This window comes from Anser brachyrhynchus, assembly GCF_964034855.1.
Source record: "Anser brachyrhynchus genome assembly, chromosome: 12".
Classification (NCBI taxonomy): Eukaryota; Metazoa; Chordata; class Aves; order Anseriformes; family Anatidae; genus Anser; species Anser brachyrhynchus.
This window is the reverse complement of record NC_137707.1, coordinates 13,491,466-13,518,377: the sequence shown is the minus strand read 5'-3', so window position 1 is coordinate 13,518,377 and position 26,912 is coordinate 13,491,466. Positions and strand designations below refer to the sequence as shown.

The following is a 26,912-nucleotide window of genomic DNA, read 5'->3' as shown; positions in this document are numbered from 1 at the left end:
ATTCTAGGGTACCTAAAGCCGCTGTAGGCACTGCAGGAGGTCAGGTGAAGCCTGCCGCAGGTACGGGCAGACACCTATCGCTTTGCTCACAGCCTCGTGACTGAAGCCCAGCTGACGCAGAGCCTGGCTGTGCTTTATCTCCTCGCCTGCTAGTCGGACCAGTGCGGCGTGAACCAGTCTAGTGCAGCACTCCCAGGAGGAAACACAATTGCCTTTGCCCTGTTTTTTTTGTGTTTTTTAAAAAAGCCTCAAGTTGGGAGGTGCGTTTTTTTCGTTCTGTTCTTCAAATGACGTGCTCCGGCTGCGTCTGCGCGCCGTCCTCCTGCGTAAAGACGTGTGCGAACCCGGAGCAGCTGGCAAGGGGCGGTGAAGATTACGGCTGCGCTGGGCGTCGATTGCGTGCACCAAGCAACGTTCACCCCAATGAAGTTAATGGAAGTATCGTAAAAGTAAATGGCGATGCTGTAAATAAAACAGAAAGCTAATAACGTGCACTGCAGGGAAGGATAATGCGATCACAGGTGGCGTGTACACTGCAAGCGCTTTGCTAAGCTCTGGGAACATGTAACCGCCTTAGCGGACAGCTCATAAAATGTATTTGTATCATGAGCTATTCTTTCTCTCTGTCTGCAGGAAAAACTCAGAGCTTCTGCATTCCACCAGACTTGATTTTGTGTTTCAGATAGGTGGTTTATCACTGGTGCTTTTCTCAGCTTGGTCCCGCACCCTCCCACAGCGCCCCTTCTCCTTTGGATCTGCCCGGCCCGCGCTGCTGAGTGTGGTCCTGGCTCCGGCCCTTGGCTGCTCGGGGCAGAGCAACCGCAAAGAGCCCGACCATGTCCGGCCCCTTGCAGGGACGTTCTGCCTCTCCCCCAGAGCGACTTTTCCAATCTGGAGCCAGCTCTTCAAACAGGCCTGCGGGCCTGCGTGAACATTTTGTACCGTTTCTCTTCCCCCCCCATGCGAGCAGTACAGCTCGCTGCGCTCCTGCTTGGAGGTGCCAGCGGGGCAGGTCGTGCAGGCAGGGCACCTGCTGCTTTCGGGCCCTTCTCCAGCAGCCTGCTGTCCCTCCCGGAGTGCCCTCTGCTCCTTTAAGGTAGGCTGGGACGCCTCTGCTTGCCCTTCAGCGGGGCAATCATTTACACATCTATCAAAACCGCAAGGAGTGGTTAGTAACCTTTCAACCCTGCCCTCGTCTCTGCCTTCCCACCCCTCATATCATCATCGGTCCTGAATCCGTTCTTCCCCTGCAGCGGGATCCGGGCTCGTGTCGGATCCCAGGGACCTGCCCTGGTTTTGCAAGGAAGGGCCGAAGCCGCGAGGGGAGGCAGCTGTCCCGCACTGTCGATCTGTCGCTCTGATGTCTTTCCTAGCTGGAACTGGGAAGCAGCCTCCAAACTGGGCCACCTTTGTAGGGCAGCCCCAGCAGGGGAGCACCCCGCTCTGGGCACAGGCAGGACCCGACTGGGGATGGATGGAGCCTGGGAGGGGACAGAAAACAGCCCCAAAATCCTCCCAGCGCTGTCACAGGTGCCCTTGTTAGTGGGGGCAGCCCCTTCTCCCCAAAACTTTACCTCCTGTGTCTGCTGTGCGTCACAGCTGCCCCATTTCTGTGCCTGCTGAGGGTTTACTTCGCTTTGTCCCCTGCGGTGCATTTCTCTGGCCGTGGGGTAAAGCTGCTGTTCCTGCTCCAGGTGCTCCTGCTCTGTGATCCGTGTCGATGCCCCGCAGCGATGCGGGGCCATCCACCAGGCTGCCTCCTCGCTGGGGCTGGGAGAAGCGAAGGGCCAGGGGGGCTTTGCCCTCGCGCTTGCCATGCTTGTGTCGGTGCTGAGCCAAGGAGGGGGAGGAAAACTGCCCCCCAGGCACCACGACATTGTAATATACAACAGGACCCCCCCGATTTCCTTCCCCTGGCCTCTCCGAGCCTGTCCCCAGGCACGGGTCACCTCCGCGCTCGTGGGGACAACGGGAAGCGACACTCCCCTGCCTGCCTTTCCTGAGCCGGCGCGGGGCGGAGGTCTCGGCGCACGGTCCCCTCACCCTGCCAGGGGCAGGTGGCCAGGAGGAGCCCCCCCGAGGCCAGCACGCCGTCCCCGTGACACCGAGCCGGGCACCGCGGGCTGGCGGCGCTGAGCTGACCCACTTCTGTCAGCACGGCGCGGGCGGAGATGCGAGCAGGGGAGGCGGCGGGGATGCTGCCGGGGACCGCAGCGGGGACAATCAGCCACTGAAGTGCATTTGGATTAATTAATCGCGGGCTGTGGTGATGCCGAGCTTTCCCCTGGCTCTTGGTTCAGGCAGGGGCTTGGTGCCACCAGCACCAGCACTGCGGTGGCCGGCAGGGAGAAGCCAGACGCAGCAGCTCGTGCCGTCCCCGGTGCCAAGCGTAATGACCTTGTCGTGACAGCCCGGCATTGGCCGCTGTGGAACAAATGCAAAACAATTGTGATGATTCAATTACAGCTCCTGTTCTGAATTGCAATTTCACTCCCTCTGTAGGTTAATTAGCAGCACAGCCCCGGGCTATCTGTGGCAAGGGTTTGCAGCAAAGTGCATTAAAATTCGGCTGCGCAGCATTAATGAGCGGCAAGGTGCTTCGCGGGGGCGCAGGCGTGCTCGCTTTCCTCCCTGCAGCACTTAGGCGCCTCGCTGCAAGGGTGAGGCGAGTTTGGGGCTGCTCTCAGCTGCAGCAGGCTTGCTGGGTGATGCTCTTCATGTCCCTAATGCGTCTTGAGCCTGTTACCTGCTTGCACGTGGCTGTGCTGCCATCGGTGGGTTTGGGGGGCACTTTACTGGATCACCTGGGAGCTGGGGGCAGCATCAGAGCTCTGTCCTGCTGAGGAGCTGCCCCAAACCTTCAGGTTGGCTGTGAAGGTCATTTCTCCATCACAAAAAGAGCCCAGGAGCATGGGGTACCCCTGGGCTTCACCCCAGGACCCTTTGTCCCATACTGCTGCGAGTCCCGAGGTGCTGGTGGGGGCACCTCTCCAGCCACGGAGCCGTTGCAGCAGCCTTTTCTGCCCGTCCCCTCGGGTCCCCTTGGGTCCCCTTGGTCCCAGGCTGCGGGCGCTGCTTACAGCATCTCTGCCTCTCTCTTCCCTGCAGGTACATCGAGAGGAAAGCGTTCCTGGAGCGCGTGGATCACAGGCAGTTCGAAATTGAGCGCGACATCAGGCTGAGCAGGATGAAGCCCTGAGGGGCCAGGGACGGCTGTGGGGTCCCGCTGGCTTCTGTGCCCCAGCTGGGGGGCTGCCAGCCCCCGCCTGACCACGGGGCACGGGAACCGTTCTCTACCCAAGCCTGTACATCTCGGCAGGTTTTTCCTTTTACTGTAATGTTTGGGGAGGGTCTTTGTCAGTGGGCAGGGGGCGCTTCAAGGGTTCAGTTGCCCGGCAGGTGACAGAAGCGACCCCGTGGCACCGATCCTTTGCCACCCCTGGGATGCTGCTGGAGCCAGGGGCACGCGGACAAGCCAGGTTACGGCTCGGCTAACGTTTGTGGTGGTGAGAGAGGAGCTGCAGGAAAGGCTTCGCGGCTGCTGTGTGCGTGTGCAAGCCCTGGGACTCGGGGCTGCAGCCCTTCTCCCCGCTCTGCCAGCCCCGCAGCCTTCCCTGCCTCTCTGCGCTCTCGCCCAGACAAAGCCAAACTGTCTGTACTTGTTTGTGGGGTCTGATGGTGCTGGGGCATTTTAAGCAAGCTGATGAAGAAATCCTCCCTTGTTCGCTCCGTCGAGGAGATGGGAGCAGCTGCAGCAGGCAGGACGGGCCAGGATCTGTTCACGTGAATAAAGTATTCCATCCCGATGCTCTCGTATGCTCACAGCCTGGCTCGGGCGGGCAGCAGAAGGGAAAGAAAGTGAGGGTCATGGTTACGAGCGTGCGACCGCGGCCCTGCTCTCTGTCTGCATCTGTAGCAGCCTCGTGGTCGCAGCCATGGCTGTGGACTGGAGGCTTGGGGCTCTGGGATTAAATCCAGAACTGGGGCCAGCACAGCCTGGCCATAGCAGTGCTGCAGGAGCAAGGAAACCCGCCGAAGGCAGGGATGTTCATCGGGAAAGCTGCTTGGGAGGGCAGAGCGAGGCGCTGGGGCGTGGGGCGAGGCGGCGGGGAGCTGGAGGCCAGCAAGTGCCGTCACCTCGGCCATCCCTCCTGCGCCCCGCAGCTCCCCGTGCCGGGGCTGTGCGCGTCCTCGGAGCCTGCCGGCCTTTCCCCGGGGGCTGCTGCTTGGCAGGGGCAGCCCCGGCCGCCTCCCGTGCTGTCGCTGCGCCAGGCGGAGCGCGGCACCAGCCCCGGCCTTGCCGCTGGCGCGCTTGGCCCTGTGCCGCGGCTCCGAGCCTGGGCTCAGCTCGGGGCTCACGTGTCGGCTGCTGAGTCAGCCCTCGTGCCGGGGACGCGGTGCGGGATGGACGGGAACAAAACACCACGTGCCCGGGGGAGCCGCAGCCCTTGGCGCCGTGCTATGCGCAGGATAAGCTGTTACTGAGCCGCTTAAGCGAGCCTGAAATTTGACAAAAACAAAACAAAGGGGCTGATGAAATGCTCGCATCTCCCGACGCTCACAAACTGCTCACAGTAACAGCAGGAGGGAGCTTTGTGAGGGGACAGTGAGACTGGCATGCCTGGGACACGCTCTTGGGGTGCCCCAAATCCCCCTGGGGATCCCCCCTGATGGTGCTGCAGGACAATTTGTGTCCCAGGAGCCGCAGCCACGATGGCCGTGAGCATTTTGGGGGCCCGGAGCAGCCTCCCTGCAGCGCAGCCAGCCGGGCAGGAGCCGGCCCTTGCGCCAGCGAGCTTTATGGCCGCAGGGGATATCGCATGGGAATGGCAGGGGGACTTTGGAGCCCCTAAAGAAGACCAGAGGCACCTTGCCCAGCCCCGTCCCATGGCAGGCAGGCGTGTAAACTCCCAGACTGAGCAGAAATCCTTCCCATCCCACTGCCTGCCCCCAGACAGCTCCCTGCAGGCTCCCCGGCACCGATCAGGGCTGACACCAGTCCCACCCATTGGCACACTGGTACTTTGGGAACCCCGGGGCCCCCCCGTTCCTGCCAGCCCCATAACGCTCCGTTTTCTCTGCTCGCTTCCCTTTGGCTGAGCGAACCTGGACGTTTTTGAGATCTTGGAAGCAACCTGACCTGCTGGAAGCGAGTGGGCTGACGGCTCCCCGCTGCGCCGGGCTGGGTCTCTGCGTGCCGCGGCCTCCGTGGCCCGTCCCCGAGCCGTCCCCATGCTGTCCCTGCCCAGGTGACGGCTGTCCCAGCCCCTCTGCTCCCCGGGGACAGCTCGGCAGGGGCTGGGACCGCCGGGGCAGGAGGGGGCAGCTCCAGCCCGGGGCTCATTTCTGGCTTCCTCCGCCAGCTCTCCCAAGCGTCCTGCGTTTTTCCTCGCTTGGATCATGTATTCCTCGCCTCTCTTTCCTGAAGACGAGGAGTGATTTACAGGGCTCCAGAAAACACAGCTTGGCTGCTTAGGAAGAGAAGAAAATAAAAAAAAAAGCCAACACAAAACCACTCCGCTTGCTATTTCCATCGCCCGCCTTCCCACAAAAGGGCTGGCCCCGGTGCACGGCCCTGAGCGGAGCCCTGGAGCCCCGCAGCCCACGCTCCTGCTGCATTTCCGCGCGGCCTCTGTGTCCTCCGTGGGCCGGGCCCTGCGTTTCGGCACGGAGGGCGACCAGCGCTGCCCGGCTCCCGGCCCCGGCCGCCTGAACGGGCCCCTTGTGCTCTCGGCCCCGAACAAGGCAGCGATTGTGTGCGCCTGCCCTAGCGCTCTGTTACGGGGTCCCGCACGGGATCCATCCCGGCTCCGCATCACCACCACGGGCTGCAGAGAAATAGGAAAATGGCTTTTCTCCCCCTGGGAAAAGCTGCCAGCTCTGCCATTTGGGACCCCACTGACATCCCGGGGTCTCAGCCCTGTGGGGAAGGAGCAGGGCTGGTTTTAACCTCATGAAACGTGCTCTGCCTCTCATCCCCGCAGCTGAAAACCTGCCCAGCGCCACGGAAAGGCACGGGGATAAACCCTTGTTGTGATCCTGTTGGGTCCCGTGATATTACAAGCCAAGAGAAATGCCCTCATTATTTCCCGAATATTGAAGTCTAATAAATCCCCTACTGCCTTATAGGATTTATTTATCCATTCATTGCTAGGAGACTCAGTCCCGTGTAATCCTATTGCTGCTCCAGGAGGCGGGAGGCAGCTTTCCGAAGGACAGAGCCGCGTGCAAGCGACCAAATGCCTCTGGTCCCACTGGGGACTGCTCCAGGAGCCCCGCAAGTGTCCCAGTGCCACCCCTTCCCCAGCGTCCTGGTCCCCTGGGCCTGTGCCCTGGCTTAGGTAAAGGCTGGGCTCTCCAAAACATCCCCCTGGCCCGGCCCTGCTCTTCTTGGCCCCACACGGGTGACACCAAAATTTGGGGTCTTCCAACACCTTCCCAAGCCAGGACCCAGAGGGAAAAGCAGGAAAACCCTGCGGGCACCGCGGCAGCTTGCTCCGCATGGAGCCAGCCGTACCTGCCCCTCCGGACGCGGGGAACTCCCAAAAATGACAACGGCCACATGAAAATGGCTGGAAATTTCGCCGCTGAGCTTTTCCCATGGCAACTGTCGCTGGGGCAACGCAGCATCCCCCCTCCCGAAATGCCCGGCCCTGTGTTCAGGTGCCTGCCGGGGTGGGCTGCACCACAGCCACGTGCCCCTGGTCGCTCCGTTTGGGGCCAGTGTCCCCCAGCCGCAGGACATGAATTTGGGGTGCTGAGCGGGGCGGGGGGAGGTTAAATACCCCCCCAGGCCAGGCATGGTGCTGGTGCAGCTCTGCCCCTTGCCAAAACCCACCACTGGCAGCGCGGGATGAGCTGCATCAGCTCCACGCAACCCCAGGGCTCCCAGAACACTGCATTTTTTAATTTTCCTTTTAGCATTTAACTTTCTTTGAGGTGGGAGAAGCAGAAGGGAACCTGCCCGTGCCTGTGGCCCCCCGGGTGCTTCCCCGGCGGAGGCACGGGGCTTGCAGGAGCCTTTGCCAGCTCAGGGTGCTCCCCAGATGCGAGCAGCAATTTTGGCTCCGAAGCAACAAAAATGGCCGGGATCAAATACCAGCACAGGCCGCTTTGATCTGAGCATTGCCACAGGGAGGGGAAATTAAAAATTCCTGCTTTCTTTTAGGCACCCGTGCTGCGCCGCGAGCATCCTGCTCCGGGCACCGGCCGGGACGGGGCCACCGCGGGCAGGGCAGGGTGTCCCCGAGGGTGACACCGAGCACCCCGGGAGGGCAGGGAGCTCCCCACCCCGCGGTGCCTTCCGCAGGCGGGCTAAGCTTCGGGGAGCCGCTGCATGGGGATGCCAAGCGCCGCGAGCCGCCAGCCCCCGCCGGGAGGAAGCTGCCGACCTCCGGCTGTGGTCTGCGGGCTCGACCGCAGCCCCCGCCACCACCGGGGTTATCGCGCCCAAGCTTCCAGCCGGGATGGCCTCGGGACGGGACGCGGGTGGGAGAAGCCACGCGTGGAGGCGAGGCGCCATTGAGGCCAGCGGCCAACAAACGCTCGACGAGCCTCGAGCTGGCCCCTCACAGCCCGACCCCAAAACCCAACGGGGGAGCCCAAAACCCAACGGGGGCCTCCAAAACCCAACGGGGGAGCCCAAAACCCAATGGGGGAGCCCAAAACCCAACGGGGGCCTCCAAAACCCAATGGGGGAGCCCAAAACCCAACGGGGGAGCCCAAAACCCAACGGGGGACCCGAAAACCCAACCGGGGACCCCAAAACCCAACGGGGGCCTCCAAAACCCAACGGGGGCCTCCAAAACCCAACGGGGGAGCCCAAAACCCAACCGGGGACCCCAAAACCCAACGGGGGCCTCCAAAACCCAGCCGGGGAGCCCTGCCCCAGCGGGGAGCCCGCTCCGCACCCCGCCGCGGTGCCGTACCCCCGGCGCCCTCCCCGCGCGGTCCCGCCCGCCGCGGCCGCCCCAGCGCCGCCTCCCGCCGGTGCGGGCGCAGCCCATGGGCGGAGCGGGGCCGCCGGGCCCGGGCTGGCACGGCGCTGGAATGATCCCTCCGGCGGGGCCGCCGCCGCCGCCACCACCGCCGCAGCGCCGCCCGACCGCCCGCCACAGACAGGCCCCGGCCCCGGCCTCGGCCCCGGCCCAGGCCCCGGCCCCGGCCCCGGCCCCGGCCCGCCGCTGCTCCGCGCTAGGGCCGCGCCGCCGGCCCCGGCCCCGCCGCTTTGTGCCGCCGCAGCGCCGCGGGGAGCGGGGAAGATGAACTACCTGGTGAGCGGGGCTGCCCCGGCCCTTCCCCCCTTCCCCTCCTTTCCCTGCTCGGGCCCGGGGCGGGGGGGGGGAAGCGGGGGCTCGGCGCGGCCCCCCCGGACCTGCCCGCTTGGCGTGAGCCCCCCCGGGACCCCCGGGCTCCCGGCCCCGGCGCCCGCCTGCGCCCCGAGGGCCGCGGGGATCCGGGCTCCCGACGCCCCCCGCCGCCCGCCGCGGCCGGGGCTCGAGCGCTGGGCCTGGCCCCGACGCCCAGGGAGGGAGGAAGGCGGCCGGGCTCGGGCGGTGGCACCCGGCAGCGCTCGGCCTGACGCTGCCCCGGCAGCCCCCGGTCGCCCAGCGGGGCCGGCAGGGGGTTTGGGGCACGGCAGGGGGTTTGGGGCACGGCAGGGCGTTGCTGCCGAGCCGGGGCTCGGCTCGTCCCCCGTGGCGGGGGGACGGCGGTGGCGGAGCCGGTGCTTGATCCCCGCAGCGAGGGGGGGATTTGGGGACACGTCCAGGGGGTTCCCCTCGAGGAGGGGCGGCCTCGCTCTTGGCTGTGGCTCGGACGAGGCGCAGGCAGGCGGAGGTGCCACGGGGGCTGGCTGCGGCGGCTCTCCGCTCCCCGTGCCTCAGCTCCCCTAGCCCTGAGCGGGCTCGACGCCGCGTGCCGGCGGCAAGAAACCCCCTGCTCTGTTCCCGGCCTCGCTTTCCTCGAGGAGGCCGCGGCAAGGAGCCTCCGAGCCCTGCCACCAGCCCTGCAGGTGCGCCCGCGCCATGGTCGTGGCACCCCCGATGTCTGCCACGGGGCCGGCCAGCGCCGTGCGCTCCGTGCCAGCGGCAAGGGGCGAGCCCTGGGTGCGTGTGCCGGGGGGCCGCTGTGTTCGCGTGCCCTCCGCTCGCTCGGCAGCCGGTGGGGAATTCTCCGGCTCTGGCTGAGTCACCGCCCTGGCACTTCCTCCCCGGCGGGAAGGGGAGGGAAAGGCAGAGGAGGTCCCCGAAACCAGGACGCACAAGGGTCCGGCCCCTTCCTAGCACCACCTCCGGGAAGGATGGGTTGAACTTGAGCGGGGAGGAAACAGCGGCTCGAGGACGGCGAGCAGCGCGAGGGGGACGCGGGAGAGCCTCGGGGTTCGGTCCCCGGTGTGCGTTGGGTGCTTGGGTGCCAAGCACCCAAGGGTGGGAGCAGGAGAGGCAGTGGCAGAGCCAGGGAGGCTTTGCAGTGCCGGGATGACTCCCGACCTGCCCTCCGCGGCTCGCGGCGGTGCCGGCTCACCCCCCCGGCGCGGGGCTCTCTTGCAGAACGTGCTGGCCAAGGCGCTGTACGACAATGTGGCCGAGTCCCCGGACGAGCTCTCCTTCCGCAAGGGCGACATCATGACGGTGCTGGAGCGCAACACGCAGGGGCTGGACGGCTGGTGGCTCTGCTCCCTCCACGGCCGTCAGGGCATCGTGCCGGGGAACCGCCTCAAGATCCTGGTGGGCATGTACGACAAGAAGCAGCAGCAGCAAGCGGCCGGCACGGGGCAAGGACAGGCACCATCGCAGCCCCCGGTGCCGCAGCCCGCCCTGCCTTACCACCACCAAGGGGGCTATGTCCCGCTGTCGCCCGCCTCGCAGTACACCCCCATGCACCCTGCCTACGCGCCCCAAGGGGACAATGTCTACCTGATGCCGGTCCCTAGCAAGGGACAGCAGGGCCTCTACCCGGGCTCGGCACCCACCGGACAGTTTCCCCCGGCCCCGGCTAAGCAGTCGCCCGCCTACCCGAAGCAGACGCCGCCCCACGCCTTCCCCAGCCCCGGGCAGGAGATCTACCAGGTGCCCCCGTCCCTGAGCCAAGCGGCGGACGCATACCCCGTGGGCTCTGCCAGCCCCCCCCAGGATATATACCAGGTCCCTCCCTCGGTGGGCCAGGCTCAAGACATCTACCAGGTGCCCCCGTCTTTGGACAGCAGGAGCTGGGAAGGGCACAAGCCCTCGGGAAAGGTAGGATGGGGGTCTGGATGCTGCCGTGGGTGGGGGTTGTGGGTTGTTTGGGATCTGTTTGCACTGTGCTCCGTGGTGGCTGGTGGACACCAGGGCTGCTGGGCTCCATGGTCAGGCTTGTCTGCCCGCTGCAGTGAGGTGGAAGCATGGGCATCGTTCCCTGTGCTAGCGACAGGAGTGGGTACACCGGGGGTCCTCACTGGGGCTGGGATGCCCTGGTTGGTGCGGGTTCCTGGCACAGCTCGTAGGTCCTGCTGGTCCCTTGGTATGGGCATTATTTAGGGCACGTCCACGGAGATGGTGGGCTGACCAAAATGCTGGTTGGAGAAGCCCCTCCTTGTGCTGCATCCAGGGCAGGGAGGTACCCGCGGTACCTGCCGTGCTGCTGAGATGTTTCCTCCCTCCTGGGAACACGCGCCGGCACCCGGTGCCAGCGCGTGGTGGCCGTGCCAGGACGCTCCTTCTCCCGGGGAGGGGAGCGAGGCGCTTTCGGCCGTGCCGGAGCGTGGTTTCCAGGAAGGCGGCCCTGACTCAGCCGGCGTAGAGGGGGCTGCCAAACCCCGTGACTCACGGACAGGGCACTGGCTTCTCACCCCATTGCGTGGGGCAGCGCCGGCGGCCGGCACCGGAGCATCCTGAAAGCTCCTCTGGCCACTTAGTGCCAGGAAGACCGTGGTGCCACCACGACACGGTGTCCACAGCGGGCACCGAGCCGTGGGCCGGGATCTGCCAACGCCCAGAGGGCGTTGGCAGATCCCGGCCCACGGCTCGGTGCCCAAATTAATCTCCAGGTCACCGTTGCCATTTGTACGCGGCGGCCGTGCCGGCTGGGCTTTGTCTCTAGCCGAGGCTCGCTGCTATAAATAACTGGTGATCTCATCTCCGTCCCCCCGGCGTCACCGCAGAGCGTGGTGACAGCGGCACGCTTGGCCGGGGAGCGCCCTCCCGTGGGCACCCGGTGCCGGATGGTCTCCCCGCGCAGCTCCTCACCCAGCACCCGAACGGGCTCAGGGTGATTTAGGGTGGGGGATGCAGGAGCAGGGGGAGGCTCCAGACTCAGCCCTTTCCCTCTCTCCTAGGTCCTGCTGCCCACCCGCGTGGGGCAGGTGTACGTCTACGACTCCCCCAAGGGTGAGCAGGATGAATACGATTTTCCCCGCCACCTCCACTCCTCGGGCTCCCAGGAGATCTACGACGTGCCGCCCGTCCGCGGCGGGCTCCCCAGCCAGGTCAGCCAGGAGGTGGGTCCCCTCGCGGGGGCGGTGGGTCGGGAGCGGGAGGACACGCTCCGGTACGGCGCTGGAAAATCAAACCCGTTGGCAAGCCAGGATCCCCGTCTGGATGGGCTTTGGGGCTGCTTCTGTCCTTCCCAGCAGGTCCCTGGGGGGAGTCGGGTGTTCCTCACATGCCGTTCTGTCCCCGCGCAGGTCTACGACACCCCCCCGATGGCAGTCAAGGGTCCCAACGGGCAGGACCCGGGGCAAGAAATCTACGACGTGCCCCCCAGCGTGGAGAAGAACCTGCACCAAACCGTAAGTGCCACGGGGAAAACTTTGGCACCAAAGGGGACGCGCGAGGCCAGGGGTGCCGCAGGGCTGTGTCGTGCACGTATCTTTCCACGTGCCGCTGGCACGCCCGGAGCCGGTGCTTACGTGCACCAGGGCGCAGTGAGACCCTCGGGCGAGTGCAGGGCTCGGCCTCACTCCCACGCGCGCGGCGCTGCCGGCACGCACACGCCTGAGCGCAGCCGACGGTGCCTGTTGGTGCCCTTGCAGGTCTATGATGTGCCGCCCTCCGTCAGCAAGGACGTGCCGGATGGCCCCGTGCGGGAGGAGACCTACGATGTGCCCCCCGCCTTTGCCAAGCAGAAAGCTTTCGACCCGTCCCGCCACCCCCTCGTCCTCACGCAGCAGGAGCCCTACCTGCCGGAGGACGTCTACGACGTGCCGCCAGCGGCCGGGAAGTGCGCCCCCGAGCCCTCGCTCTCCCACGAGATCTACGATGTGCCCCCCAGCCTCAAGAAGCTGTCGTCCTTCCCCTCCCAGGAGGTGTATGATGTGCCCCGGGACCTGCACGCCGCCAGCAAGGGCTCCGTGGACACGGAGGGCGAGTACATCTACGACGTCCCGCCGCAGGTGGACCGCGAGGCCAAGGCGGCTGACGGCAAGCGGCTCTCGGCCTCCAGCACGGGCAGCACCCGCAGCAACATCTCCACGTCCTCGCTGGACGTGGTGCCTGTGAAGGAGCAGGCCAAAGGGGCTGGCAAAGAGTTCTCCCTGGACTTGGATGCTGCCATGGAGATGCTGGCCAAACTCCAGCATGGCGTCGGCGGCGCCGTCTCCTACCTCATGTCCTTCATCAGTGCCAACTGGCGCAGCGCTGAGCACATGGAGGCCAATGCTGCCAGCATCCGTGGGGCGGTGGAGGGCGTCCAGGCGGCCCTCCGGGACCTGCTGGAGTTTGCCCGGGGGGCGGTGGGCAACGCCGCCCAGGCCTCGGACCGCTCCCTCTACGCCAAGCTCAGCAAGCAGCTGCAGAAGATGGAGGAGGTGTACCAGGCCCTGGGGAGGCACAGCCAGGCGCTGGATGCGTGCCACTGGGCTCCTAACGCTTTGGTGGGTGGCAAGCCGGGCACGGACGACTTGGAGCTCTTCGTCATGTACTCACGCGGCGTGCCTGACGATACCAAGCAGCTGGCCTCCTTCCTGCACGGCAATGCCTCCCTCCTCTTCAAACGGACAAAGCAGGTGCCCGAGGGCAACGGGCACGGGCCCACGCACCCCTCCGACAAGGCCAGCAGCATCCAGTCACGGCCCCTGCCCTCCCCACCCAAGCTGCTGGCGCAGGAGTCACCCGACGGCCCCTACGAGAACAACGAGAGCGGCTGGATGGAGGATTACGACTACGTTCACCTCCAGGTGGGCATGGGAAGGGGGCACCTGATGGTGCAAGGTGGTGTGGTGCCACCCACAGGGGGGGCTTGGCTCATGACGCGTTGGTGCGGGGTCTGGGGTAGCCCTTCTGTGGCTGTGGTGGCAATTCTGGCCGTGCACAACCACCCCGGTCTTGTTTTCACCCTCCTGCTGTGGGAACTGGGGGCATCCCAGTGCCGGGTGGGGGGCTCCTTCCTGGTGAGGTCTGTGGTTTGCCCCCTTGTCATGCTCCTTCCTCCCCTTCAGGGCAAGGAGGAGTTTGAGAAGACCCAGAAGGAGCTGCTGGAGAAAGGCAACATCATCCGGCAGAGCAAGGACCAGCTGGAGCACCAGCAGGTAACGGGGCGGGACGGGCAGGCGGGCACCTCTGGGCATGGCTCACCAGGGACCCTGGTTTGGGGAGGGCAGCGGGGTTTGGCTCCTGCTCCTCTTGTCCCCACGGCCTCCGGTGGGGACCGTGAGCCTCTCCCATGGCTCTGTGTGGCAGCATCTGGCCCGTCTCTGATGCTGGAGAGGAGCCTGCCGTGGCCATCCTCTTCCTGGGGCTGGCACTGTCCATGTGGCAGCGTCCCCCTGGGGCACAGCCGTCACCTCGGGGCTTGGTGGCCGCCCTGCCCCGTCCTCACGCCCGTCCTCTCCGCAGCTGAAGCAGTTTGAGCGGCTGGAGCAGGAGGTGACGCGCCCCATCGACAACGACCTGTCCAACTGGAGCCCGCCCCAGCACTACGGCCCGGCGCGGGGCGGCGGGGCGCTGTGTGCCGCCGACCGCCAGCTCCTCCTCTTCTACCTGGAGCAGTGCGAGGCCAACCTCACCACGCTCACCAACGCCGTCGACGCCTTCTTCACTGCCGTCAGCACCAACCAGCCCCCCAAGATCTTCGTGGCCCACAGCAAGTTCATCATCCTCAGCGCCCACAAGCTCGTCTTCATCGGCGACACGCTGTCCCGCCAGGCCAAGGCCCAGGACGTCCGGCACAAGGTCACACACTACAGCAACCTCCTCTGCGAGATGCTCAAGGAGATCGTGGTCACCACCAAGGCGGCTGCGCTCCACTACCCCTCTCCCGCAGCCTCTAAGGACATGGTGGAGCGCGTCAAGGACCTTGCTAACAGCACGCAGCAGTTCAGGATGGTGCTGGGCCAGCTGGCGGCCATGTGATGGCCCCGGGCTGCTGCTCCCTCCCACTGTCCCCTCAACGAGAGCCCTCGGCCCGGTGGAAATGGACCTGTACATAGACACCACCACGCACTGGGGGCCCAGGGATCCACTCATCCAGAGGCGAGGGGCTGTGGCCATCATCCCCCTTCCTCTTCTTCCTCTTGAGATCGGTGTCAGAGCCACGCCCGTGATGCCAGGAGGCGGCTTCATGCCCGGTCCCTCGCTGCTCTCCTCAGCCCTTTGCTTGACTCGAGATGGCGCTGGCAGAGGGGGCTGCGCGCGGTGCTTTGGGGCGATGCTGCGGCCGTGGTCTCCATCGGGGCACATCGGCCAGCGCCTGTAATGGTGTGGCAATTGCCCGTTGCAGTGGAGACAGCCCAGGCCAGGGAGCAGCGTCAGGGAGATGCGTCGTGCCATGCCCTGCGCACCAGCACCTGGCTGGGGATGTAAATAGGGAGAATATGGCTGGAGAAGGGGCGATGGGTGGGCTGGGGGCGGGAGGGGCTCGAGCCTTTGCATTTTCATGTCTCGGGTTTTGCTACCGTACCAGCTGTAACCGAAACGCGAACTGACATTGGTGCCTTCTGAACACTGGGGAAGCTTCCGAGGGTTCCCGGAGCCACGGAGTCGCAGCCCCTCCCCAAACTCAGCCCCCCGGTCCCACAGCAGCATAAAGATTTACCTAGAAACACCCGCGGTGCCTGGGTGTCTGTGTCCTCGGGGTGGAAGACGAGGATGCAGTGGAAGTTGCCGTTGCCCACGTGTCCCACCATGGGGCCTGCAGGGACGCGGCTGAGCGGGAGCACCGGGGCAGGGAGGCCAGTGCGGAGGTGGTGGAAGTGGAGGCAGCGCTCACCGGTGAGGCCGGTGTCCTGCAGGTCCCACTGGGTCTCCACGACACCAGGCAGGCGGGAGATGGGCACACAGACGTCGGTGGAGTAGCCCTAGGTGGGATGTGGTGCCAGGGAGATGGGGACATGGATGGGGGAGTACACGGGGACACCATGGGGAGGGGGATGTGGCACAGCCGCCCCTCCCCTGGCAGCCAGGCTGCAGGGCCAGGGCGGCAAACCAGGCGCTGTGGTGTGTGGCCCCTGGGCACCGGCTCCTAGCCCACTCCCATGTCCCTTGCCCCCAAATCCCCACCACGGCCTCCAGCCCTGTTCCTGCATTCCCCCATCCCCAGTCCTGCTCCCTGTCCGTCACCCAGGACCCTGCTGTGCACCTGCCATGGGCACCCCTCCCTCACCATGGGGCCCCGCTGGGACCCAGCCACAGCTCTGGGCACCCAGCCTAGGGTTCTCACCATGGGCCCAGGGTCCCCACCATGGCCCCGTCCCTCTCACTTAGGCCACAGGTCCCCACTATGGCCCTGTCCCCAGGTCCGGGTCCCCATCCCGGTGCCCCCCCAGCCCTACCCGCCTGCTGCTGCTGCTCAGCCAGGCCCTGCTGGGAGCCGTGCAGCTCCAGGAAGAGCGTGGCCGCCTCCGGCAGCTCCAGCCTGCTGTAGCGGCTGCAGGCACCCGCCATCACCTCGTCCAGGAGCTCTGGGTGCGAGGAGGCATCGGTGAGACCCACAGGTCTGTCCCTGTCCTCTCCCTGTCCCTGTCCTCTCCCCAACCTCATCTCCATCCCACCCCTCTCCTGTCCCTGTTGCCACCCCCACCCCATCCCATCCCACCGCCCCACGGTACCGACGGGGAACCAGAGCCCGGTGCCACGCAGGTGGCTGTTGAGGGCCTTGCGGGTGACGCCGGGCTCCACGGCCACCAAGAAGTCCTCAAGGCTCAGCTCCGAGATGGCGGCCATGCGGCTCACACCGCCGCTGCGATAGAGACGTTGGGGCTGCCAGCCACGTCCCGCAGGGCCCCCAGCAAGCCATGGGGCAGCCCTCACCCACCCTCGTGCCCCCACCCTCATCCCTGATGGACCCCAGCACCAGCACCGGCCCGGCCCCACCTTGCTGCAGCAGCCGCGGCGCCCCACGGCCCCCGCCAGCCCCAGCACCCGCCGCAGGGCCATGGTGGGGACAGGGCCCAGCTGCTCCCGGCCCCTTGGCCTGGCCCCAAGGCCCCGCTGTCCCCTCCCGCGGCCCAGGCGTTAAGGTGGCTCCGGACACCGCAGCCCCTGACAGCCGTCGGCCTCTCAGCCCCTCGGGTGTCCCGCGGCCCCGCCACCGGCCCTGCTCCTGGCCTCTGGGCCCTGGGGAGCCCGGCCCTGCCGGCCGTGTGGCCCCGGGACAGTGTGGGGTTTGGGGGTGACACCCACACATTGCCCCGCTCCCAGGTGCCGGCTCCTGTCCCCATGGAGGCCACTTGTGCCCTACCCCCAGTGACCACGGCCAGGTGTCCCCATGTCCAAACAGCCACCCAGGTGTCCCCGCTCCCGGCCCCGTGTCCCCACCCTCCTCCCATCGCGGTGCCTGAGCAAGGAGGCAGGCAGATCGGGGAGGGCAAAACTTTATTTTGGGCCTTAGTTGGCCGCCAGCACGGAGTCGATCCAGCTGCGCAGCTCGGTGACACGGGCATAGACAGTGGGAACGGAGGTGGAGCAGGTGCTGCTGCCCCACGAGACGATGCCCACCAGGTTCCAGGCGCCGTCCTTCTGGCACACCAGCGGGCCACCGGAGTCGCCCTGCGGGCAATGGGGTGAGGATGGGGTACAGAGGAACGGGAGGCAGGGGGCTGTAGGGGCAGGGAATGGGGCTTGGGGTCTCGGAGCTGGGAGTTCAGGCTCCATGGCCACATACCATGCAGGAGGAGGCTCCGTCAGCGCCGGCGCACACCATCACGTTGTAGATGCGGAACCCCCAGTACTCCTTGCACTGGGCGTTGGTGAGCAGGGGCAGGGCCACTTGCTGCAGCACCGCCGGCGTCGTGTCGGCTGCAAGGGAGCACAGAGGGCGTCAGCGCCCGCATGGCCCCCGGGGATGGGGCAGGGAGGGGAACGGGGACGGGGACGGGGATGGGGATGCGGTACCGGAGGCGTCGGTGAGCCCCCAGCCCGTGGTGACGCAGGTCAGGCCCCCGGGGAAGTCATCGGTGGCCTGGGGCAGGCAGACGGGGGACACGCGGGCGTTCAGCTGCGCCGGGGTGGCCAGCTTGATCAGCGTGATGTCGTTGCGGATGGTCAGCCAGCTGAAGCTGGGGTTCCGGAAGACCTGCAGCAGGAGGCAGCGCTCCCAGTGCCCGCACCCCCGGCTGGGGCAGCGGGCGCCGATGGGAACACACAGGGACCCCCGGGCACAGATGCCAGCTTCCAGGACTGATGGGTGTCGGGGTCACCCCAGGGACTGGTGGGGACCCCAGGGATGGATGGCAACACCGGGGCTGCTGGGGACCCATGCACCAGGGACACTGACAGGGACTGGTGGGACCCTGGGTCAAACCCCAAGGGACTGCCCTGGGGCTGCTGGGGGCCAGGGAGCAAGGATCGAGGCCCAGAGCCCACCACCAGCACCATGGGGACAGCAGGACCGCAATGTTCCCCACAGTGGCTGCTGCCCAGGGACCTTGGGGTGCTCAGGATGACGGGAGCAGCCCCAGCGTGGGGACACTGGGCATCATGGACATCCCCAGGGGCCAGCAACCGTGGGGACTGCTGGGGACCTGGGCCAAAGAGCCCCGTCCTTGGGGTGATGGGGACACCATGGGCAACCAAACCCAAAGATGAGGGGGCTGGGGACACCCCAGGGACCCAAGCCTTGAAAAGGGCAAGAGCAGGGACTCCATGGGGAGCCCATCCCTGATGCGAGGGGCACCAGGCACACTGTGGGGACCCGACCAGGCGGACCACGTGTTGGCCACAGCACCCGCAGGCACACGGCCCCATGCTGGCAGTACCTTGGCGATGGACAGCCTCTGCACGTCACCGGACTCAGTCTCTTGGTCGTACTCGCCCAGCACCACGGTGTCGGTTGTCCTGGGCAAGGCAGACACTGAGTCCCAGGTGCGGGGACACCCTGGGGACCCAAGGCCACCCACACCACCCCATGGCCACCCCACACCTACTTGACGCCGCAGTGGGCAGCGGTGACCACCCACTGCTCGCTGATCAGGGACCCGCCGCAGAAGTGGAAGTTGCCGTAGCGCTGCCGGAGAGAGAGCTGCTGTCAGCCCCGCACCAAACGGCCCCGGCCCCGTTCCCGGCCCCGGCCCCGAGGCGGGCACTCACCTGCAGGGACACCTGCCAGGGCCAGGACCCGGGCACCGCCGGCTCCCCGTTGACGATGCGGTTGTAGCCGCGGATGACGGGTGCGATGGCGGGCACGCCGCAGTCTGCGGGATGGGCACAGCCGTGGGACAGGGACCTCGGCTGCTCCGTCCCCGCTCCCCAAACCCAGCCCTGCACCTCCCCAGCCCGCCCAGCCCCGGCCCCACGCACTTGCCACGGAGAAGGCAGCGCGGGCAGAGCCCGCCAGCGCCAGGCAGCTCAGCAGCCACAGCAGAGCCATTGCCGATCGCAGGGAATAGGCTCGGCACAGGGCACGACGGCTCTTATACACCCGTGGCCCCCGTGCTAGCCTTGGTGTGGTGGCCTTCAGCGATAGCGCGGCACGCAGCACCGCACCTGGACAGGGTCTGGGAGCATCACACCTGGGGACAGGTAGCCTTGGCCGAAGGACGTGGGATGATGTTGGTGGGAGATAAGTCCTGGCCCCATAGTGTTCTGTGGCCCTGTGTGGAGCAGGTGATCACACAGTGGCTGGGGTGGGCAGGGACCTCCTGGTGTCACCCGGTGCCACCCTGCTCCAGCAGGGCCACCCAGCACTGGTGCCCAGCACCAAGCCCAGGTGGGTTTGGAGACTTCTGATGATGGAGACCTCACGGACCCTCTGGGTGACCTGTGCCCACTCTCAGCCACCCACACTGCACAGAAACACTTCCCGACATGCAGGGGGAACCTCCTGAGCTCCACTTCGTGCCCACTGCCCCTCGCCCCATCTCCAGACACTGCTGAGAAGCGTCTGGCTCCATCCCACTGCAGCTGCCTGCACACAGCCATGGACGGGGTCCCCCCGGATGCTGCACCCCCACTGAGGGGCCCTGCTCCTGGCTTCCCCTCCCTAATTGCAGGGAGGCTCCAAGCCCTCCAGCACCTCGCACCCCTTCCCTGGGCTCCCTGGGGTGCCCATGCCCGTCCTGTCCCAGCGCTGGGCCCAGCACCCAGCCGGGGGTGCAGAGGGGCAGGGGCACCCCACCTGCTGGCACCCCTCTGCCTGATGCACCCAGGAGGCCATTCCTGGTCTCAGCCTCAAGGGACATTGCTAGCTCATGATCAACATGGTGTCCACCACGACTCTGAGCACCACAAGCGGTTTCAGCAAAGCTGCCTTTCAGCTGGCTGTTCCCAGGACATCCTGGGGGCTGTGGTGGTTCCAAGGCCAGGTCCCATGTGGCACCCTGGGGCTGGGTGATCACCATGGTGCCAATGCTGGCGCAGTGCTGCGTGCCGCGCTATCGCTGAAGGCCACCACACCAAGGCTAGCACGGGGGCCACGGGTGTATAAGAGCCATCGTGCCCTGTGCCAAGCCTGTTCCCTGCGATCGGCAATGGCTCTGCTGTGGCTGCTGAGCTGCCTGGCGCTGGCGGGCTCTGCCCGCGCTGCCTTCTCCGTGGCAAGTGCGTGGGGCCGGGGCTGGGCGGGCTGGGGAGGTGCAGGGCTGGGTTTGGGGAGCGGGGACGGAGCAGCCGAGGTCCCTGTCCCACGGCTGTGCCCATCCCGCAGACTGCGGCGTGCCCGCCATCGCACCCGTCATCCGCGGCTACAACCGCATCGTCAACGGGGAGCCGGCGGTGCCCGGGTCCTGGCCCTGGCAGGTGTCCCTGCAGGTGAGTGCCCGCCTTGGGGCCGGGGCCGGGAACGGGGCCGGGGCCGTTTGGTGCGGGGCTGACAGCAGCTCTCTCTCCGGCAGCGCTACGGCAACTTCCACTTCTGCGGCGGGTCCCTGATCAGCGAGCAGTGGGTGGTCACCGCTGCCCACTGCGGCATCAAGTAAGTGTGGGGTGGCCATGGGGTGGTGTGGGTGGCCTTGGGTCCCCAGGGTGCCCCTGCACCTGGGACTCAGTGTCTGCCTTGCCCAGGACAACCGACACCGTGGTGCTGGGCGAGTACGACCAAGAGATTGCCTCCAGTGACGTGCAGAGGCTGTCCATCGCCAAGGTACTGCCAGCACGGGGCCGTGTGCCTGCGGGTGCTGTGGCCACCACTTGGTCCGCCTGGTCGGGTCCCCACAGTGTGCCTGGTGCCCCTCGCATCAGGGATGGGCTCCCCATGGAGTCCCTGCTCTTGCTCTTTTCAAGGCTTGGGTCCCTGGGGGGGACGGACGCTCAAAGGACGGGGCTCTTTGGCCCAGGTCCCCAGCAGTCCCCACGGTTGCTGGCCCCTGGGGATGTCCATGATGCCCAGTGTCCCCACGCTGGGGCTGCTCCCGTCATCCTGAGCACCCCAAGGTCCCTGGGCAGCAGCCACTGTGGGGAACGTTGCGGTCCTGCTGTCCCCATGGTGCTGGTGGTGGGCTCTGGGCCTCGATCCTTGCTCCCTGGCCCCCAGCAGCCCCAGGGCAGTCCCTTGGGGTTTGACCCAGGGTCCCACCAGTCCCTGGGGTGTCCCTGGTGCATGGGTCCCCAGCAGCCCCGGTGTTGCCATCCATCCCTGGGGTCCCCACCAGTCCCTGGGGTGACCCCGACACCCATCAGTCCTGGAAGTTGGCATCTGTGCCCGGGGGTCCCTGTGTGTTCCCATCGGCGCCCGCTGCCCCAGCCGGGGGTGCGGGCACTGGGAGCGCTGCCTCCTGCTGCAGGTCTTCCGGAACCCCAGCTACAGCTCGTTGACCATCCGCAACGACATCACGCTGATCAAGCTGGCCACCCCGGCGCAGCTGAACGCCCGCGTGTCCCCCGTCTGCCTGCCCCAGGCCACCGATGACTTCCCCGGGGGCCTGACCTGCGTCACCACGGGCTGGGGGCTCACCGACGCCTCCGGTACCGCATCCCCATCCCCATCCCCGTCCCCGTCCCCGTTCCCCTCCCTGCCCCATCCCCAGGGGCCATGCGGGCGCTGACGCCCTCTGTGCTCCCTTGCAGCCAACAAGACACCAGCGGTGCTGCAGCAAGTGGCCCTGCCCCTGCTCACCAACGCCCAGTGCAAGCAGTACTGGGGGTTCCGCATCTACAACGTGATGGTGTGCGCCGGCGCTGACGGAGCCTCCTCCTGCATGGTACGTGGCCATGGAGTCTGCATCCCCAGCCCCGAGCCCTATTCCTCTGTACCCCATCCTCACCCCATTGCCCGCAGGGCGACTCCGGTGGCCCACTGGTGTGCCAGAAGGATGGCGCCTGGAACCTGGTGGGCATCGTCTCGTGGGGCAGCAGCACCTGCTCCACCTCAGTTCCTGGCGTTTATGCCCGTGTCACCGAGCTGCGCAGCTGGATCGACTCCGTGCTGGCGGCCAACTAAGGCCCAAAATAAAGTTTTGCCCTCCCCGATCTGCCTGCCTCCTTGCTCAGGCACCGCGATGGGAGGAGGGTGGGGACACGGGGCCGGGAGCGGGGACACCTGGGTGGCTGTTTGGACATGGGGACACCTGGCCGTGGTCACTGGGGGTAGGGCACAAGTGGCCTCCATGGGGACAGGAGCCGGCACCTGGGAGCGGGGCAATGTGTGGGTGTCACCCCCAAACCCCACACTGTCCCGGGGCCACACGGCCGGCAGGGCCGGGCTCCCCAGGGCCCAGAGGCCAGGAGCAGGGCCGGTGGCGGGCCCGCGGGACACCCGAGGGGCTGAGAGGCCGACGGCTGTCAGGGGCTGCGGTGTCCGGAGCCACCTTAACGCCTGGGCCGCGGGAGGGGACAGCGGGGCCTTGGGGCCAGGCCAAGGGGCCGGGAGCAGCTGGGCCCTGTCCCCACCATGGCCCTGCGGCGGGTGCTGGGGCTGGCGGGGGCCGTGGGGCGCCGCGGCTGCTGCAGCAAGGTGGGGCAGGGCCGGTGCTGGGCTCCCCCCAAGGGCAGAGAGAGGGGGCACGGGGGTGGGCGCAGGGAATCTGCCCCCCCCCCCCCCCCAACTGGTCCCCACGCCCCCCGCAGCGCCCGCTTCCCCCTGGCTTGCTGGAGGCCCTGCGGGACGTGGCCGGCGGCCCCAACGTCTCCACAGCGGCGGCAGTGTGCCAGCAGCATGGCCACGATGAATCCATGCACAGGTGGGGGGCACCGGGAGCCCCCGCGTGGGGATGGGGCCGGGTGTCTGGTGGGCACGGCGGGGGCAGCGCAGCCGCTCTGTCCCCAGGTGCGCGCCCCCGGATGCCGTGGTGTGGCCCCAGGACGTGGCGCAGGTGCAGGAGCTGGCGGCGCTCTGCCACCGCCACCGCGTCCCCATGGTGCCCTTCGGCACCGGCACCGGCCTGGAGGGCGGCGTCAACGCTGTGCAGGTATGGAGACCCCGGCCCTGGCCCCCCCCAGCACCCCGCGGTGCCCGGTGCGAGCCGAGCCGTGCCCGTGCCAGGGCGGCATCTGCTTCGACCTGAGCCGCATGGCCGCCATCTCGGAGCTGAGCCTCGAGGACTTCTCGGTGGCCGTGGAGCCCGGCGTCACCCGCAAGGCCCTCAACAGCCACCTGCGTGGCACCGGGCTCTGGTTCCCCGTCGGTACTATGGGCACAGCACCTGCTGTGGGGCTCAGGGAGTACTGGGAGCACTGGGATGCACAGGGGAGCCCATGGGGCTGTGGATGCTGGGAGCACCGGGAGTACTGGGAAGGGATGGGGGTGCCCATGGGACAAGACATGGTGGTTGGACTGGGTGGGTTTGGGCTGCTTGGCTTACTGGGAGCACTGGGGGTGCTGGGGTGCCCATGAGATCAGGGTTCTGGGAGCAGCGGGTGTGCCAGGGGGGCTGGGGGTGCTGCAGGTGGGTGCGGGCTAGGGGTGCCCAGATCCCAGAGGTGTCCGTGGGCTGGGGGTGCCATTGTCCCTGGGGTCCTGGTGCCACGGGCTGGGCTCCCGGGCTGCAGGGGGCAGCGGCACAGCAGGGTCCCCTCTCCCCGTCCCTGTCCCATCTGCCCTCCTGCTGCCCGTCCCCAGACCCTGGGGCAGACGCCTCGCTGTGCGGCATGGCGGCCACGGGCGCCTCGGGCACCAACGCCGTGCGCTACGGCACCATGCGGCCCAACGTGCTCAACCTGCGCGTGGTGCTGCCGGACGGGAGCCTGCTGCACACTGCTGGCCCCGGGCGCCAGGCCAGGTACTGGGGGACAGGAGGGGACTGGGCTGGGGCCACCCGGCGCCTGCTCACCCGACCCCATGCAGGAAAAGTGCGGCTGGCTACGACCTGACCTCGCTCTTCGTGGGCTCTGAGGGTACCCTGGGCTTCCTGACGCAGGCGACGCTGCGCCTGCACCCACTGCCTGAGGCCGTGGCTGCGGCTGTCTGCTCCTTCCCCAGCGTGCAGGCGGCCGTGGCCTGCACTGTGCAGGTGCTGCAGGCGGCCGTGCCCGTGGCTCGCATCGGTGGGTGCTGCCAGGGGCACTGGGAGGGATGATTGGGATGGGATGGGATGGGATGGGATGGGATGGGATGGGATGAGGGTGGGATGGGATGGGATGGGATGGGATGAGGGTGGGGATGGGGATAGGATGAGGATGGCAAGAGGGGCAGGATGGAGATGAGGTTGGGGAGAGGACTGGGACAGGGAGAGGACAGGGAAAGGGACAGCCCTGCAGGTCTCACCACCACTTCCTCCCACCCAGAGCTCCTGGACGAGGTGATGGCGGGTGCCTGCAGCCGCTACAGCAGGCTGGAGCTGCCGGAGGCGGCCACGCTCTTCCTGGAGCTGCACGGCTCCCAGCAGGGCCTGGCTGAGCAGCAGCAGCAGGCGGGTAGGGCACGGGGGCACCGGGATGGGGACCAGGACCTGGGGACAGGGATGGGGATGGGGCCATGGTGGGGTCCTGGGGCTGGGTCCCAGCAGGGCCCTACGGTGAGGGAGGGGTGTCCATGACTGGTGCACAGCAGGGTCCTGGGTCAGGACAGGGAGCAGGACTGGGGATGGGGGGCACAGGAACAAGGCTGGGGGCCCCTGATGGGGACCTGGGGTGAGGGACATGGGAGGTGGTCAAGGGACCACCTCAGGGACAGGGACAGGGCCGGGGCATCGCAGGACGCTGGGACCATGCCAGGCACTGGGGCAATCCCTGAGCACCCAGACCTGGTCTCGGGGGGAGTGGGTGCACAGCTGGGGGCTGCCGTGGCTCCAGCCACCCCGGCACCACCTCCCACTGCCGCAGAGGAGCTGGTGCGGCTGCACGGCGGCTCCATCCCGGCCTGGGCACGGGTGCAGGAGGAGCGCGAGCAGCTCTGGTCCGCACGCCACAGCGCCTGGTTCGCCGCCCTGGCCCTGCGGCCCGGCTGCCAGGTGAGGGGCGGCAGCGCCACGTCCCCCTCCCCACAGTGTCCCCGTGCACCCCCGCACACGTCTCCGTCCCCACGTCCCACCCAGGGCTACTCCACCGACGTCTGCGTGCCCATCTCCCGCCTGCCCGGCGTCGTGGTGGAGACCCAGCGGGACCTGCGGGACTCCGGCCTCACCGGTGAGCGCTGCCTCCACCTCCACCACCTCCCCGCCCCGGTGCCCCCGCTCATCCTCGTCCCCGCAGGGCCCATGGTGGGACACGTGGGCGACGGCAACTTCCACTGCATCCTCGTCTTCCGCCCCGAGGACACAGACGAGGCCCAGCGCGTCCACGACTTCGCCGAGCGCCTGGGCAGGTGGGGGTGCAGGCGCACGGGCGGCCTTGGGGCCCCCCCGGGACGTCCCTGCTGACGTCCCCATCCCCCAGGCGGGCGCTGGCGGCGGGCGGCACCTGCACCGGGGAGCACGGCGTGGGGCTGGGCAAGCGGGCGCTGCTGCGGGAGGAGCTGGGCCCCCAGGGGCTGGACACCATGCGCCGCATCAAGGCCGCGCTGGACCCCCACCACCTGATGAACCCCGGCAAGGTGCTGTGAGCGCCCACCATCCCACATCACCACTCCCCAAGGAAGCACGCTGCACCCCTGGCTTTTTGGGGACTTGTGGGGCAGCTCTGGCACCCCCCTGCGATCCCCTGCTTCTCCAAGAATGCCAGTGAAATAAAATAACAGTGAATATTTTATTGAACATTGTTTTAATACCATATCAAAACACCTTGACTAATGAAGGAAGCTCCCCCCAAGCTCTTGAACTCGTTTCCCCCTCCCCGATTTTTTTTGTTTTTTTTTTAATATATAAATACAGAAATGTTTCCCGCAGGGGCACGGCCACCGGCAGGGGAGGTCTCACCAACGAAAACATGCCCGCCGTGCCGGGAGGGGACGGGGACGGGGTCACGGCCGTCACACAGGGGGGGTTCGTCGCCCGCCGGAGGGGAGCACGCATCGGCGGGGCCGAGGGCGTCCGGGCGGGACGCTCGTGCCTGGGGGGGCCGTCGGGAGGCCTCCCAAATCCCCTCCCCAAAAGGGTTTGGCTGGAAGGCGACGGAAAGAAAAGGGGGGGGGGAGATTTGGCAACGGCGGGGGGGCGGCGGGGATGCTGCGGCTGTCCAGTCTCTGAGTGGTTATAGCTGAGTTAAAGAGTGACCAGTCTGTAAACATCACCGGGGCAGGGAAGCTCAAATCGAAGAACACGCCAGTCAACACGAAGCTTCATTTAATTATTTTTTTTTGTTGCTGTTTTGTTGGTTTTCTCTGTTTTTTTTTTTTTTCCTTTTTTTGTTTTTCTCATTGTAAACACTTGAAAGACAGAACCCCCCTGCGCCGCGGCGGGGGAGAGCGGCGGCCCCGCTCCCGGCGTGGGGCAGAGTCCCCGCCACGCGCTGCCGGGGCCGGGGTGGAGATCTCCAAAAGGGAGACGGGAGAGAGGAGAAAATTCCCGTTTAGTCAGTGCAAAAAACCGAGCAGAGCCCCCGGGGCGCCAGGCGAGTCCGGGTGGGAGGTGGGGGGGTTGCCGGTGAGAAGTGCCGCGTGCTCCGTTTGGCCAGCTGTCCACCGGCGGCGTCTCCGTTCCTTTCGGGGAGAAAAAAGCCAAACATCATGGCAGGGTTTCGGCCGAGGGCGGCGGGAGCGTCCCCATGGCCTCCCTTGGTGGCAGATCCCTCCTCGTGGCCAGCGGCTGCGGAGGGGAGAGCAGGTCGCTCCACTTTTCTCACACTGTCTCTTCTCCTGGATGTTTCTTATTCTTTTTTTTTTTTTTAATCTTTTAAATTAAAAAAAAAAAGACAAAAATAATAAAATAAAAATTAAAAAAAAAAAATCGCTGTTGTCCCAAGTGGATTCAAGTTTCTGGGTTTTAACTTTTAATCTTCTTGAGGAATTGAACGTCAGCCCAAAACTCCAGGCGGGGCGGGTGGTGGGACAGGGAGAGGAGGTACAGCAGGTATAGCAAGGTGCCCTGCGAACAGAGACGATGCTGCGTGAGCACGGCGGGTGCAGGAGCCACAAGTACCCCTCCCCAAGCCTCCTGCCCGGCCCCCGTCTTGGAACCATCAAATAAAACCATCAAATAAAAAGGGTTTAACAGGAAAGCAGCCCCGTTCTCCACCCCGCCGCGGGCTCAC

At 66.7% G+C, this 26,912-nt stretch overlaps 5 protein-coding genes across 13 annotated transcripts in view; 4 read left to right on the top strand and 1 right to left on the bottom strand.

Moving 5' to 3' along the window:
- Window positions 1-3,806, top strand: part of CFDP1 (craniofacial development protein 1) — a 54,432-nt gene extending 50,626 nt beyond the window's left edge. For 4 of the 5 annotated variants that reach the window (XM_080552714.1, XM_080552710.1, XM_080552713.1 and 1 more), the window contains one exon: window positions 3,109-3,806. In XM_080552714.1, coding sequence (XP_080408840.1) covers window positions 3,109-3,199 — 91 coding nt within the window. In that variant the 3' untranslated portion in view covers window positions 3,200-3,806. Of the gene's footprint in view, window positions 1-92; window positions 281-3,108 lie in introns of those variants that run through there. The other variant, XM_080552711.1, reaches the window with a different exon arrangement.
- A 3,509-nt stretch (window positions 3,807-7,315) lies between these two features.
- Window positions 7,316-15,022, top strand: BCAR1 (BCAR1 scaffold protein, Cas family member). Of its 2 annotated transcripts, none has more exons than XM_080552683.1 (7): window positions 7,316-8,273; window positions 9,552-10,238; window positions 11,318-11,467; window positions 11,666-11,770; window positions 12,014-13,156; window positions 13,418-13,507; window positions 13,815-15,022. In XM_080552683.1, exons 1-7 carry the CDS (start codon window positions 7,467-7,469, stop codon window positions 14,328-14,330), a joined length of 3,498 nt encoding a protein of 1,165 aa, XP_080408809.1. In that variant the 5' UTR covers window positions 7,316-7,466; the 3' UTR covers window positions 14,331-15,022. The 2 variants fall into 2 exon arrangements, with proteins under 2 accessions (XP_080408809.1, XP_080408808.1); XM_080552682.1 differs by having other exon boundaries at window positions 11,318-11,479.
- Window positions 15,023-15,162: 140 nt separating this feature from the next.
- Window positions 15,163-18,924, bottom strand: LOC308176653 (chymotrypsinogen B-like). The gene is made up of 7 exons (XM_080552715.1): window positions 18,714-18,924; window positions 18,504-18,607; window positions 18,341-18,420; window positions 18,173-18,251; window positions 17,310-17,490; window positions 17,080-17,213; window positions 15,163-16,964 (listed from the first exon to the last, which is right to left on the bottom strand). Exons 1-7 carry the CDS (start codon window positions 18,781-18,783, stop codon window positions 16,803-16,805), a joined length of 810 nt encoding a protein of 269 aa, XP_080408841.1. The 5' UTR covers window positions 18,784-18,924; the 3' UTR covers window positions 15,163-16,802.
- A 15-nt stretch (window positions 18,925-18,939) lies between these two features.
- Window positions 18,940-21,936, top strand: LOC308176649 (chymotrypsinogen B-like). The gene is made up of 7 exons (XM_080552705.1): window positions 18,940-19,952; window positions 20,059-20,162; window positions 20,246-20,325; window positions 20,415-20,493; window positions 21,134-21,314; window positions 21,417-21,550; window positions 21,628-21,936. Exons 1-7 carry the CDS (start codon window positions 19,604-19,606, stop codon window positions 21,787-21,789), a joined length of 1,089 nt encoding a protein of 362 aa, XP_080408831.1. The 5' UTR covers window positions 18,940-19,603; the 3' UTR covers window positions 21,790-21,936.
- A 175-nt stretch (window positions 21,937-22,111) lies between these two features.
- LDHD (lactate dehydrogenase D) lies at window positions 22,112-25,474 on the top strand. 4 transcript variants are annotated; one of them, XM_080552702.1, is made up of 11 exons: window positions 22,113-22,302; window positions 22,416-22,528; window positions 22,615-22,756; window positions 22,831-22,972; window positions 23,407-23,566; window positions 23,632-23,831; window positions 24,072-24,200; window positions 24,609-24,736; window positions 24,821-24,911; window positions 24,978-25,089; window positions 25,161-25,474. In XM_080552702.1, the coding sequence occupies exons 1-11, from the start codon at window positions 22,240-22,242 to the stop codon at window positions 25,324-25,326; spliced, it is 1,446 nt and encodes a 481-aa protein (XP_080408828.1). In that variant the 5' UTR covers window positions 22,113-22,239; the 3' UTR covers window positions 25,327-25,474. The 4 variants fall into 4 exon arrangements, with proteins under 4 accessions (XP_080408830.1, XP_080408827.1, XP_080408829.1 ...); XM_080552704.1 differs by lacking the exon at window positions 24,072-24,200 and having other exon boundaries at window positions 22,112-22,302; XM_080552701.1 differs by lacking the exon at window positions 24,609-24,736 and having other exon boundaries at window positions 22,112-22,302; window positions 24,773-24,911.
- The last annotated feature ends 1,438 nt before the right edge of the window (window positions 25,475-26,912 follow it).

Excerpts from the sequence above, each read along its gene's own strand:
- BCAR1 (XM_080552682.1), top strand. The coding sequence starts at position 7,467 with ATGGCCTCGGGACGGGACGCGGGTGGGAGAAGCCACGCGTGGAGGCGA. Across the intron at positions 8,274-9,551 it reads CGGGGAAGATGAACTACCTG|AACGTGCTGGCCAAGGCGCT; the intron begins GTGAGCGGGGCT and ends GCTCTCTTGCAG. Across the intron at positions 13,157-13,417 it reads ACGACTACGTTCACCTCCAG|GGCAAGGAGGAGTTTGAGAA; the intron begins GTGGGCATGGGA and ends CCTCCCCTTCAG.
- LOC308176653 (XM_080552715.1), bottom strand. The coding sequence starts at position 18,783 with ATGGCTCTGCTGTGGCTGCTGAGCTGCCTGGCGCTGGCGGGCTCTGCC. Across the intron at positions 17,491-18,172 it reads AGAGGCTGTCCATCGCCAAG|GTCTTCCGGAACCCCAGCTT; the intron begins GTACTGCCAGCA and ends CTCCTGCTGCAG. Across the intron at positions 16,965-17,079 it reads ACGGAGCCTCCTCCTGCATG|GGCGACTCCGGTGGCCCGCT; the intron begins GTATGTGGCCAT and ends CATTGCCCGCAG.
- LOC308176649 (XM_080552705.1), top strand. The coding sequence starts at position 19,604 with ATGATCAACATGGTGTCCACCACGACTCTGAGCACCACAAGCGGTTTC. Across the intron at positions 20,326-20,414 it reads GCTGCCCACTGCGGCATCAA|GACAACCGACACCGTGGTGC; the intron begins GTAAGTGTGGGG and ends TGCCTTGCCCAG. Across the intron at positions 21,551-21,627 it reads ACGGAGCCTCCTCCTGCATG|GGCGACTCCGGTGGCCCACT; the intron begins GTACGTGGCCAT and ends CATTGCCCGCAG.
- LDHD (XM_080552701.1), top strand. The coding sequence starts at position 22,240 with ATGGCCCTGCGGCGGGTGCTGGGGCTGGCGGGGGCCGTGGGGCGCCGC. Across the intron at positions 22,757-22,830 it reads GCGGCGTCAACGCTGTGCAG|GGCGGCATCTGCTTCGACCT; the intron begins GTATGGAGACCC and ends TGCCCGTGCCAG. Across the intron at positions 24,912-24,977 it reads GCGGGACTCCGGCCTCACCG|GGCCCATGGTGGGACACGTG; the intron begins GTGAGCGCTGCC and ends TCGTCCCCGCAG.